General features: G+C 36.2%; 1 protein-coding gene across 1 annotated transcript; it reads left to right on the top strand.

Moving 5' to 3' along the window:
* Positions 1–4,657: 4,657 nt before the first annotated feature.
* LOC139770450 (uncharacterized) lies at positions 4,658–8,436 on the top strand. The gene is made up of 2 exons (XM_071702385.1): positions 4,658–5,050; positions 6,075–8,436. The coding sequence occupies exon 2, from the start codon at positions 6,084–6,086 to the stop codon at positions 7,989–7,991; it is 1,908 nt and encodes a 635-aa protein (XP_071558486.1). The 5' UTR covers positions 4,658–5,050; positions 6,075–6,083; the 3' UTR covers positions 7,992–8,436.
* Positions 8,437–14,770: the final 6,334 nt, after the last annotated feature.

Consider the following 14,770-nt stretch of genomic DNA (forward strand, 5'->3'; position numbering starts at 1 on the left):
TTATACCAAGCGCTCGCGTTACATAGCAGTGCTCTATGCATATGTAAATATAAGTATTTTTGCACAAGAGACTGTATAAGATATGATAAAGATAAGAAGTTATTCTAGAAAACAAATTTAAACAAATTTAAATTTTAAATTAAAACGAAGTCTTTTGAAACGAAACAACGCGTACTTTTTGCTGCTACTTTCTTTGTGTCGTTTCGCTATTATTTTAAATAAACTTGCACTTTGTAAAAAAATCTTAACAAATTAATCTGCAAAGTTTCTCTCAACTATACATAACAGATCTTTTAGATTTATGTATCTAAATTTGCGTGAATGGAACAATTCAATGGACAAATTAAAATTGTCCAAAAATAAATGTAAATTTTTTAGAAAAGGACTAGGTTACACATTTCTGCACAATCAATAATTGTAATAAAACGCAACGAAGATAAGAGTTTTAATCTAAATTTTAAGTAGAGTGCAATAAACTCATTGAAATTAACTATTGCCTGGATTAATCTTATATATATTAATCTTTAACAACTTGCGTGAGATATTTTAAACCACAAGAAGTGTTATAACTAATAATAATTGTTGAACATTTTTCCTTCACGTAGAAATTTATTAATAAACATTAACCACTAACAGCTAACGTTTATTAACTACGTGCCTCGTACGAAGACACAACGTAATGCAGGAATAATTTTAAGGTAATGACATTCCAAAGCGGAAGAAATTTAAGTGCAGTGGCGCAGATTTCCAGATGGTCGCGGTCAAATTTATCATAACAGTTTTAAACGAGTCAATAAAATGAGTTTCCTATCGGTATACATATATTACGCGCATTAGCTACATTTAATAAGACACGCGCTCTTCCGAGCGATGATTTAGTGCTCGCTGCCGCATTTATTAGCCATCGGATAGAAATTCTCATGAAAGTAACACAGACCGCGTTGCATTCTATTAAAGCCAATAATTCAATGATCGAGGACCTCATAAGATGCTAATATATACATCGAATCGCGCTGATTATCGATTAGTAAATAAATCTAAAAGAGAGAAAGAGAAGGATAAGAATTCGTTCATAAAAATTATAAACAAATAAAATAAATTGAAATTATCGTCGAATTATTTGATAGCATGACATATATTTCCTTACAGCTATAATAGTCTCTGAAATTTGTGTCAACGGAAATTTATTTTTATTTTTAAACAAACGATCTGACTATTTCAATGTTTAATCATGAATTCAATTTCGTAGAAAAAATGTACAAATACAAGTTATTTAACTTAAAGAAAAGAATACTGCTTATTTTTTCTTGTGCAAAAAAGTTTATGATAATTTGTTGTTATTACTAACAAATATCAATTTTTCTACACAATTTTGTTAAAAAATTAGTAAAGACAGAAACAATATTTAGCATCTCATTTCCATTTTAAATATAAAAAAAAAATTAATTAGTTATATTCTTTTGACGAAGAAAATTTTTATAAAAGATCCCTGAAATCAATTTTAGCAATGGAAACATGAAAGTTTACGTCTAAAACATAAAAAAAATCAAAATGCAATCTCATACTTTATATGCTCGATATCTTTGAGCCCCTCCTTTATATTTCCCGTTTTCATTTATATCACAATGGCAGGAAGAGAATTAGAATACTTAGAAACTGCATAGAATTTCGTATTCGAGTGATTAGCATGGCCGCATCAATATCGAATGAGATTGCATCAAAGAAATCTTCGAGACAATGGCACTCTGTTCCTTTACATCGCCGCGTACCTAAGCAACAATGCAAGGCCGGCTTTCGCATGTATGATATTATTACTTTGGTTCAATTGTACGTCGTTGCGTACAATTCAATTAGGTATTATGACTCGGCGCCTCATGCATAATTATTCGACCGATAATTGTTTGCCAGGAAATATAGTATGCAACCTTACAGTTTTTAGATTTTGAGATAAAGAATTGCTAAAGAGAAGATTAACTTCTCACATGTTTGTATGTGTTTGATTCATTGTATTTTTCAAATCTTGAGTTTCTTTTTATTTGTGAAGATTTCACTATTTCCCAAATGAAAAATTGTATTCGGCAACGTACCGTGTGATGCACATGCTGCTGCAAAATCATTACGGGAACAAACAAACGGGAACAACTTCGTCATCTAAAAATGTCATTTATTATAATATAAATCTGAGATAATTTGTGCTACGAACTTAATGATTATGCCCTGGAATCTACGTATCCTGTCACAGCACAGCCGAGATTAAGGCTACTAATTATTTGACACAATTATAACGGAATAATTATTAACTCGAGCTGGAAAGAATTCTTCCTACCCTCTTTATCTACCATATCATCCATTATTTCGTTAATATTAATAGAGAAAATTGTCGGGAATCTTTATACATTTTACTTAATTTATTCAGCTCGAAGCGAGATTTAACATAAATTTACATGTAGTTAATTAGTACCTGGCAATTTGCGCGAGGATACGCTGACACCTTTAAGTTTCGTGATCCGTGGAATATTAATTCCGAGAATTAAAGGCGATGTTTTTTTTCTTTTAAGAATAAATTGGAAATAACACATCCCGTCGCGATTCTGCACTAGATAATCAGTGTTGAAAAACTGGTGTTGCGGATTTATTTCTCTTTATTTCCGCTATAATTTGCAAGCTTTATCATTATATGGTTTGATAGAATATTTAGAATAATGTTAATATTTGGAATAATGTTCATTAATGAGACAAATTGAAATCATAAATTAAAAGAAATGTTTAGAATAAAAAAGTAGCATAATAAGATCAAGCTTCATATATGTATATACGTAATTGTTTCTTTATATATTTTATACCTTTTATTGCAAAATTGATTACATATCTAAAAATGTTAATTATTATTTTTCTTCTGTGACTGAAACGTCGCAATTCTGCAAAGACGAGTTCAAGGCCGAATTTGACTCTTGCGGAAACGAGTACTTTTTCAATCCTTACTCTGAAGGAAGCAGTTCCAAGTAATGGCATACAGGAAAGAAATGTAATGCGTGATCGCGCTCAGAGAGCGCGGTTACCCTGGCGGATTAACGTATGCGAGATATCGCCTCAACCTTCGACACTGTCGGTGCGTACTCGTGTGCAACAAACTTAATTAACTGAACGCACGTGAGCCGTATCGGCGGCCGGTTGGTTTTTTGTGAATGGAACCGTGAGAGAAGTACGAACTCGCCGGTACGAACGGCTGTGCTCTTATACCCGCGTAATAACCATGATCCGTCGAATCCAGTGGTTCTCATAGCGGAAGGTACGAGCCAGTTTCCGGAAGTACGACGACCTCCTGGCGGCTGGTTGCGCCACGAGAGGCAAAGGGCCCTCGTCGTCTCTGATCACGAACATTAGAAATTAGCGGCGCGGAGCTCGGAGCGTTCGGTTAAGCAGGTAAAATTTATCTCGCGCGAGAACACGTGGGAATTTCACCATGTGTGGGAGATCGAACCGATCGCGCCTCGCGCCGATCGAACACCATCGAGATCTCGATGTGCGTCCACACGAAATACCGGATCAGTCGGTAGCCAGTTTAGTGATATTTGGCCCATCGAATGGCACAGAAGCCTCCTTTATCAAGCGCCATAGAGTCATGTATGATTTACCTCCAAGAATGCTTCATTTGGAAACTAAATCTCTCACGTGATATGTGGCAATTTGTGCGCGGGAGCTTCATCCGTCTTAAGAGGAATGTCGTATACGCGTGTATAAGTATAGGGAAATGCGCGCATATGGATAGTAGATAGATAAATATGTTATCTAACATATGCGTAGAGGAAATATTGGTTATGCGTCTTATATGTGCACGCAACAGCATGTTTCAATATTTCATAATCCTTTACGGTTTTGTGATTTTGTACAAATCCTGTACTTGCAAATATACCTTGCTAAAAAAATAAAAAAATAACAAAATAAAAAAACGAAGAATACGCAGATATGGATTAAAGAGTTCGAATCATGATCAAAATTATTTTAATTAGATTCAATTTGTTAAATTATTGTTCATTATTAAACTATTATTACACTATTTTTGATGGTTTTTCAGATCGATTAGATTTAAAATGATCTATTGATTCTTTTGTCAGTTACGGTTCAGCGATCGGTCATGCTTCATCGAATCTTCGATCAAGATCAATATATATCGATATATTATCGCAAATGCTACCGAAAATGCTCGCCGAACACCCGATATCATGATTATCGTTATTGCATTATTTGTATCGATATAATATAGTGTATTCAATATACTAGATATAACACAATGAATTCTTTTCAATGTAGGATTAAAATAAAAGGAGTTTTGAATAAAATAGCCATCAAATAGTAGCGTATCAAATTTAATTCATTCGCAACTCGACCTTTATTTTCACGTTGAATTGTTTGTCTGAATACTCTGACTCAAAAACAGGATTAACGTCTTTTGTTGAATAATCAAGTCTACTCGAATGACGTAACGCAATGGTCTTGGTTCACGATTTTGAAGTAAAAGCATTCCTGGATATTGATGATTTCTCAAGAAGACGACGGACAGTCAACATAAAAAAGAATGCTCGTAGCGCGCGCTAACAGCAGCGATTGGACCACTCGAACTCTAGTTCTCTGAGCAAAAACCACGACGTCGATTAACGTGTGACGAAGTGATTTAATTCGAGGAGGGTCACGCGGCTCGTGCCACTTATCTTCTTCGATTCTCGGCAGGAGCGAGAATACGTCATAAGACTCGGGTGTCGATGGACTTACTCGTAAAAAGCGAATCGCCGCGCCGTGGGCGAGAACTCCTCCTACTGAGAGCGCCCGTCTTTTGCATACGCGTCTAGGATTCTGTGCACGCATGAGATTTGACTATAAAGGCTTGCAAGACCTGTTTTCGTGATTACCTCGTCCTGAGGAATCTCGCCACGCGTTGTCCGCCAGGAATAGAAACGCAGACAGTCTTTGTCTGTCTACGTCCGAAGGCAGGAGGGATCTTCAGCAACTTCCGTGGCTTTCTGTGGTTTAGCCGATTGTAGCCGATTGATCGGTAAGTGGAACATGTTCTTACGTGAATCGTAACGACGTGATTCACGTTAACTCAACTTTCCACGATACATTAACCACAAAAGAAACAACGGCGACTGTTGCATGAACAGTTTCGAGCATAAACGGAGTATTCGCAATTTATATAGAGGTCACTTTACAATGTAATTTTCTATTTAAGGTAGATCTTAAATACAATTTTATCTTTATAATAGACTTTAAATATGTGTGTGAAATGGATCTTATACAGCGCGGAGATAGTTCATTTTTGCTTTAATTCTTTGGACGTTGTAACTTGAATCTTGGACTTGTGACGTTCTCGCGAAATCATGAAATGATAAAGAATTGTTCATCGATGCTATTGGAATACATGCGCTTCCGGAAATTATCGGAAAATGTCATGAATTATGTAATTTGTGCATCTCGACTTTGAATTGCTTAACCGGTTTCTATAATATCTGACATAAGTTTCGGAGAATAATCTAAGGCTGTCTAAGGCGTCGTTTATCAGGATCGTCATAATTATGACCATATATGCGAGAGCCGACTATCATAAGGAGTGTCGCAAAATAGACCCGAAGCGTGGGATTCTCTGACGCGTCTACCGTAGAATTTTCTTCAGCTATCAGCGTGGAATCTTAATCAACGTCCTGAAGTTTCTCACATGTATCGTTAACTGGATAAAAATAAAGCTAATATATTTAACGAGTACATATTTTTTAATTATTGTATATAGCTTTCTCTTGTGTTATGAAAAGATAGAAAAAGATTTGAAGATATCAAAATTATATACAGGCAACACTTGAGTTTATTCTTCGTCTATTCTTTGTGCGTACGTAAATTACAGCTATACTCTTTAAATTATTAATATTAACAATACATACATACACACACACACACACACATTATTTTCAATCATTTGTGTGACACGTTCATAAGTTATTGACACTGTAGACATAATCTAATATCTAATATATTGAAACGCAAAGGTTTTCAGTTTGTAAAAGAAAAACCATTAATTGTTTTAGAAGCTGACGATGCTGACCCTCATTATATGTTTGCTGCCTCTAGCGTCGACCGTGTCTGTAGAAGTTGGAGAAATCAGTGAAGCAGAAACTTGGAAGAATTTTATTGTAGACATTGATAACGGCACCTTGAAACACGTTCGATTCGCCGAAAATTCCGATTATACAAAACTAAATTTATCAAGTTTTCCTGGTCTTCGCGCGCTGAAGAAAAATGCTTTCGATAATGTACTTGACATAGAATCTCTCGTACTTGCCAATAATTCGTTGACTTCTCTGCCGGACTTCGTATTCTCCAATCTGACAAAACTAAAAAGCTTGTCGTTGTCAGACAATCAAATATCGAATGTCCGGAATTTATTCGTCGGCTTGGAGAATCTGCAGCTGTTGGATGTTTCTCGCAACCCTATCAGACACTTCGGAAGGGGCCACTTGTTTAGCCTCACCAAATCTGTCAGAATTCTCACTAACGAAAATATTCTCTGGAGCATCAGCACGGGCGTGTTCGAGAATTCTTTTCTTAAAGACACCGAGGAGATAAAACGACTGGCAGCAATGCAAAATCAGGGAAATGTAAAGGAGAACGAAAAGAAGGAGCAGGAAGTGGAGAAGGCTGAGATAGCCACGGCTGAGGAGCCTCAAGATCAAAAGATCGTCGAAACCCTTAGCGAGCACACTCGACTGAAAATTTGCAAGTCTGATGGTATCGTGACATCATTGGAGATTTTTTCGAAGGATGAAGAACTCGTTGAAGGATGCGTACAAGTGCCAGTCGATATCACGATGCAAGTGAGTCTTGTCGAGCTGGGTATCAAGGGTTTCCAGGAAGACTGGTATCGGTTGCAATCTCTGCCGATCGCATCGTTGGATCTGTCGAACAATGAGATCGCCGAGATCACGAAAGAGACGTTGAACGACCTGCCGTCAGGCCTGACGTATGTAAACTTCCAAGGGAATAAAATACGCAAGATCTGGAGTCAAGTGATTGAGAACGATCACCTGAATGTGCTTAACTTGAGGAACAATCTGATCGAGGAGATCGAGGAGGGCGCGCTCGCGAAGACGAATCTACGCGAATTGTATCTCGCTGGTAATCAGTTGAAAAGTCTGGATTTTGTCTTCAGTCTGCCGAACAGCCTGACCGTGCTTCTAGCGAACGGAAATCATATAATCTCTATCCCCGACGGCGCATTCTCCAAGCTCTTCCGTTTGAACTACCTATATCTCGATGATAATAAAATCGAAGCGGTGCAGAACAACGTCTTCCAAGGCCTGGTATCCTTGCTGACATTAACGTTAGCGAGGAATGATATAAAGACGATCGGACCGAGCGCTTTCAGAGGCTTGAGGACGCTACAGACACTCGATCTCCGCCACAATTCTATACACGATCTGCGGAAGGGTACCCTCGCTGAATTGATAGGTCTGAAGCAATTGAATCTCTCCAATAACAAGATCGTCAAAGCCACGTTTGCCGATCTGGCGCGATCCGTGGACTCCTTGCATCTCGATTATAATGAGATCGATATTCTCGAGGAGGGCAATTTTGTTCAAACTCCAACATCCACCTTATCCTTGACCGGAAACAGAATTTCTAGCATAATGCGTGGTGCCTTCAACCTGCCTACTCTGAGGGATTTATACTTGAACAACAATACTTTGACGACCATCGAGGGTGACAGCTACGAAAGCTTGAACCGGTTAAGGCGTCTCTGGCTTTCAGAAAATAAAATATCCGAGATTCGCAAGGGCGCTTGCAAAAATTTGGGAAGCCTTTATATTTTGGACATATCCAAGAATCCCTTTCAGAAGTTGGAAAATGGCGCTCTTTATGGTCTCAATACCGCCTTTGGCACCAGCTTGTATATCTATCAGAATAATCTGACGGAGATACAAGGCGGCGTTTTCGATGATGTTTAAAACTCTCTCTTTTTCAGACTTATATATGTATGTATATATCTTCTGTTAAATGTTTTTCAAAAATTACATTATTAATTGCTGGTTTTTAATTCACGAACACTTACAAAAAATTCAATTTCATTAAATTACACGATAAGTCTGAACTTTCATCTGAAATACATATTGATATAAATTTTATAAAAGCGCATTTTTTATTTTATCTAGAAGCATCAATCAACGTTATAAAAACTCATACAGTGAAAGTATAGAATTTTTTACGTTATTTATATTTGAACGTATTAAAATGTAAATTTGTTAAATTAATTTCGAAAGATGTCTTTGCACAATTTGTTGAAGCGAAAGCGTATTATCACGACATAAATATATTAATGCATATATAACTTTTAAGGTAAAAGATTGACGACGTCTTATAAAAGTATGATAAATGTTTCTTTGAAAAATGTTACTTTTTGATTGCTTTCACCCCCCCCCCCTGTGTTTCTCCTAATATGTAATTATTTTGCTACACGAATTCTGCACTTTCAAGAAAACGAAACCAAGATGAAGTGAAATTGCAAATTATCAATCAAGCATAATTTACGCCATCATTACAAACGATTGTATACCATTTCTCTTAATATGTATCAATCGAGCGCAGCTTCTTCGTGCGATCGCTCGACGGAATCGTTTATAATCGTGTTAATATTTACCCGAGAAAGGCAAACGGACAGAGCAATTTTCGCAAAAGTGACCGATGATTCGCTTTCACCGAACGTGCCCGTGAATAGCGTGTAAATGTAAAAATTGCAATAATAATACTGAAATCTGTTCACAAGAGATGAGACGTGCAACTTGCAACTTGCAACCGGTTGGCCTTGACTTTCACGCGAAACCTTTCAACTTCCAAGTCTGCCGGGCTCTTGAGATCCGTTTGAAGGTCGGTACGCTGTTAGAAATTTTTCTCATTTTTTTTCCACTTTGATCGACTAACGGTATATCGCGGCTGAAGCGTTGTATAAGCAAATTGAGTAATCGAACGTCGTCTTCGTGACTGGAAATTGAGGACCGGAAGATAGTTTTGTCCATTTAAATCACGCTCGACATTAGTGAAAGGGAGTTTGATATATTATACATATAAATATGTATGTGTAAATATTAATTAATGTAAAAATTAAAAACATTTTTAAGTTTAAACAATTGGTCATGTTACGAGTCAGAAGACTGATCTAAGTGAGATCGTCTTGCGGTAGGTAATATACGTTACACATATAATGATTTCTGTTATTTTGAGACTAAAAGCCAGAGATTGAAACCGGTATAATTTTCCACGAGTTTAGACCTCAAGTTTAGACGCTGTACCTATTATAATTCCATTGGAACCGGATAATCTCGTTTCACGCCGCATCGATCGTGACAATTATGTGTGACAAAACAGACGGGGTTTCCACCGTAAACCGGAAGGCGCTAGTCTAGAAGGCGTACGTAATTACGTAACACGTATTCCTCGGGTTTAATTAACTCGCGGATAAACCTTGAGCGCCGCGCGCTCGTAACGCGCAGCGATCTTCCCTTCCTTAAGCAGACAAGTTCTTCGTGATGCCCGGCGGTACGATCTGACGAGTCGATTTGTTTAATTGGATCTCGAGGGGTTCGGGTTAGATCCTCGAGCAGATAGGACTCGCGTCTTTGTTGCATTTCTCAACTGCGATCGCACGTTTCCGATGATAACCGCGCGCACGGCTAATTGGCGCGAGAGCTTAATGGTTCCCCACGGTTTTCTTTTGCAAGCACCTCTGCTTAAAAGCCCGAATCGGATAAAGTGGATAAAAGTGGTATAAAAAGATATACTCGCGTCCGGTTTCCTGCTCGAATGAACTGCTGTTTACGATTTCACGGCGACCGAGGTCTGTCGAAGAAGCGCTGGTTCTCACATACCGGGTGCTTCTCGTTCCGTAGCGAAGGTCCCGGGCAATTTTGTGGCATTGACACTGAATAGCGCTCGCTACTTCCGGTTTCGTCAACGGTACTCCGACGAGTTATCGGACGTACTAATGGTATAATGACGAAATATCAAGGAATACTAATTTTGCGGCTTACCAAATTTTGTCTGTCAAACCTCAAATTTCACGAATTGATTTATGGACAATATTTTGAATTGGATCATACGTGGAATGTTGTAACTTTATTATATAGCAAAATAGTTAAAAATTTTATAGTAAGATTTCATGAATTCTATTGAATAAATATTTATGCCATAATTTACAAAAAAGAAATGCGCGATATAGAAATAAATGTAAAATTGAGGCTAATATCCTAACATATTAATAATTTTATTTCTTGTGTCAATTTTAATACTAATTTTAATACTAATTATCAATAGCTATTCTTTTATTTGTGTGGGTATGCGTGCCATTGTGTGATCACATTAAGCATTTCGATAAAATAATAAACCTTCAAGCTCACGCAGAAAGCGTAGATATTATATGTAAGTTCAACAGTGCGAAACAGGAAATGCAAAAGTGGAAATTCAATGAATGTCGGCCAGTGGATCTTGCGTCGGCTGAAAGAAAAGGGGGTGCCATCTCGAATCTCTTAAGGTATGCTGTAAGTAGGACAAAGGTACCTTGACTCTCGGGAGAAAGGTCCCGGTGCCCGAGGCCCGAGGTTCGTTGGCCTTCGTAGCCGCTGATGGACAATAGCACGTAACAACCAGAAAGCAGTACGCCCGTTGAATATATTGACTTTGTATTGCTCGTCTTATTGTTAGATCGAATCCAGAATCCTAGATATAAATGAAGTGGTGAGTGGTGACGCAACATTGCATCATATACGTCGTTTCTCATTTTGAAAAATCGGATTCTTTTTTATTTTGATGATAAACGAGTTTCGGAAGATCCTTAATTATCTAATGATAAACGAGTTTCGGACGATCCTTAACTATCTAATTATTGATATTGATATTAATACTACAGTATCATGTATAATTTTAATTTATAGCAGAATAGATCATTTTTTTATATGATCGACTTACATCGATGATTGATTAAACAACTTAATTGTGATTACCGATATAAGAATTAAAAATAAACGTATTTTGTACTATAAAAAGGGGAATTAGGCCACAGATGATGATAATTGTAAGCGTCAGCGCACGAATGACTATAATTATTTGATATGCAATTAATGCTTTCTAATCATCACGCGGTGAAAGGGATGATTGCACGTTTCACGAATACGTGCGATACGGTATCGCGTTATTAATTATCTATAGCATATCCAAATTTTATTATATAAATCGGAGATAAGTGACGCGATATCACGCGCATAATGTTGATATTTGCAAAGTACGAAATCGAAAGGCCGGAGACCCATAGCGACAATATCCGAGAAGACGAACTTGCGACACTTGATTTTTGCCTCGAACTGGTTGAGCGTTTCATAACTGTCGTTTATAACCAGTCGACCTGACCTCGACGACCAGCGCATCTGCATAAATTCATTTTGTCATAGTTCTTATGCATAAATCCATAAATCGCGCGCTCGCGGAATATTTTGCTTAACACTAACAGAGAGCGGTGGTCACTATGGTCGAAGAAATTGTGCGTAATTATCTTCGAGAATCGCTCCGGTATTTTTAACAGCCGCCGGCAGAGAGAATCATTTCGCCTTATAGCTGGTACAAGACCGGAAAATTTTTAAGCCGCTTGATTGCTTCTCGTGCCTTCATTTAATCCAACCAGCTGATTATATAATGTAGTCACACGAAAATATACTTGTCTTGGGAATTAAACCCGCCACTAGGTATCAAATATGATCGATTTGTAACAAAAATTGTTATTTTATTCAGTCGCGTGTACTAACGTATTATCAGTGATATTTCTTATTATTGTAGATATTATTCTAAATTTATTTATAATTTTAACATGTGGTAACGAAATATGTACATCAGGAAGTTAAAACATTTATTCGGTGCACTTTGAAAGAAAGGGATATTAACAGGACGGAACTAATTTTTTGTCAGCAAGCTCTAATGCGTTTCATTTGCATACTTCAGGTCAGCATATTGAGTTGATAATTATTAAAACTGCACGTAAGCTTCACGTATTTGTCCAAATATTATTAATTTTGAAACAAATAGAGCCAGTAACTTGACAATAAAACATAACATTCAGTTTTTCTGTGCTTTTAGATTAACTTTAATCCAAAATTTATATAATTATTTTCGTTATTATTTGTTATAATTAGATAATAATTACATCCTTCTTGATTTTCAAAATTTATTCTTTATTTGTAGAGATTCTGTGCACGCGACACATCGTAATATGTGAGTGTAATCCTTAAAAATATTTTTAATTGAAACTGTTACAATTAATTTCCTTGAAATTAATTTCCTTGAAATTAATTGTTCTCATAAATAAATTAATATAATGAAGGATAAAAATACTGAAATTATAATTAATTCAATAAACGGTAATAAAAAATAATTATTTAGTATCTATAATATTGAATCATGATATGTCAAAGTAATCAGAATCGCAATTTCAATTTAATCACTGATGAATGATTCTTACATGACAAGAGATCTCGCAATCAAGTCCGAAGAACCGTGAAGGCGATCTGGACAAGCGCAAAACTGAATTTCCATCGGAAATGTATGTAAATTCGTGTTCGCTGGCATTCGTCAAAAAATGAATTCGAGCAACCATCCCCGCATACATATGTATAAGTTTCTTCAGTGGTGAGTATGTACCTTCTTTAATTGGCGACCTGAATCAGTTCGCTGACTTGATAATCATCCGGTTGAGGAGAAACATCTCGTGCGTGACACCGGCGAGTTGAACCGAAACCAGCGACCTAATCGCAAAAATTAATAGCCGAAGAGAGACGATTTACCGCTCGTGATGAGCCAATTATACCGTCATGCGTGACCTGCTTTCCAAGATAATCGTTTAATAACACACCCGCGCGAAGAATTGTTCATCCGTGACGTATACCTATGTAATCGTCAAGCGCGGTGTCTTATGTGTGTGTATGGTAATCTAGTTTAATAGGAGCAGCACTTATACAATTTTCTCAATAAAAATTCTCTTGCGCTGGTCGCGAATAGATCCGCGCCGGGTGTTTCACCAGCTTTCGCGGAGATTATATCAGACGTGCTGTCTTTGTGTCGCGAATGATGATCATCTAGCGCAAAGATTTTGAATTAAATATTCTGACGTATTCCGTTATGTGGAAAATAACACGTTTTAATCGGTGCATCTCAATGTCCAGCAAAATTGACTTAAAAAAATATATATAACTGGAGCTATCGGGCACACTTTATCAGAAAAATTCGAGAACATGGATTTTGCTTCCATGTTTTCTGTGCAGAGGAAGACAGCATGATCTCGCGATTGCAACCCCATATGTGTGGTGATCACATAATCCGATGTAGATGTTTATAAGCACCACTTTCCACTAACGAAACACACAAATACACGAGAAAACGCGATTCCGTAAGTCGTATGACACGATATCCAGTATGTAATCTAAACCGGTGTCGAATTTTGCTGTTACAGAAATACCGGTCGAGCATTTTGCAAGGAACACCGTATTTATGATAACGATAGGTTTTTTTATGTGATATATAATTGCGCATCACTTTTCTTAGATCATGAGTATTATAATTTCACTTCATGAAAAATAATATCTGGCTCGAAATAGTATGTGGCAAATTTTGCGTTATCTTTTCTTCTTTTTTGCATCAATATTTATCATTATTTATTTTGTAAAATGTGTTTTTAAAAACACTATGTATATATATGTAAATGTATGTTGATATTTTCAGGTGGCATCTGTATAATAAATTTATTTTAAAACATTTTTAATATAAGGTCTAATTCTTCTCGTCAATATGTGCCTTTGATTACATAAAATATTTAATGAATTCAAGTAGAGATACATAAGTGTGATATCGATTTTACATCGTGATTTTACTTTTCTTGTTTCTTTGTTCTGTCGACATGGCATTCACAAAACATTTTGCAACAACTTTCGCATTTTTCCGTCGTGTATTGCAGCGTAAACGGTAAATATTTCTGCGATAAATTCTTGCGTTTGCTTGATTTCGCAATCTGATGTTCTTTCTTTTATAAATTATACAATACAGCGTTGATAAATAATGTCATTTTTGTATACATAAAATGTAAGCTGTGCAAAAAAATCTTTTAATATTTTCTACTTTGCTAAAAATAAACTAACAGTCATCAAATAAATCAAGATAAAAGTTAATAAGTTTAATATAAGAATAGAAAATAAATGACATATTTCAAGCTTTTCATAATTTATAAATAATGACAATTAAGTAATTGCTTGAGCAATTTAGAATGTATTACAACATTATGACCTGTGAATTTTTATTTGACATTGACCTGCATAATTGTGCAGAAGAAGAGTAATGATAATGTATACCATTGGTTAAATTGCACGTACACATGCACGTTTGCGAGTTAAGGACGACAAGAAATATCACAATTTCCGCATACTGTGTAATTGCTAAAAAAAACACAAGGTTTCATGCAACGCTTCATTGATGCCAAAAAAAAAACTCAAGCATGTTACAAACGTGTTTCTTTAATATTTAAGATGTTATATTTATGTCATAACATTATGTTATATTAGCAAAAATTGTAATAAGTCGCAATCGCACAGACGGAAGAAACATACTAAGCATAAAAAAAAATGTAAAAGAATCGCAAAAAGAGAGGATAATAATTTGAGAATATTATGCAAGATTTTTAAAGCTCTTTTTTCTCTCTTGT

Source organism: Temnothorax nylanderi, unplaced genomic scaffold, assembly GCF_030848795.1.
Source record: "Temnothorax nylanderi isolate EJ_2023f unplaced genomic scaffold, tnyl_v1.0 TNYL_tig0030_pilon, whole genome shotgun sequence".
NCBI classification, from domain to species: domain Eukaryota; kingdom Metazoa; phylum Arthropoda; class Insecta; order Hymenoptera; family Formicidae; genus Temnothorax; species Temnothorax nylanderi.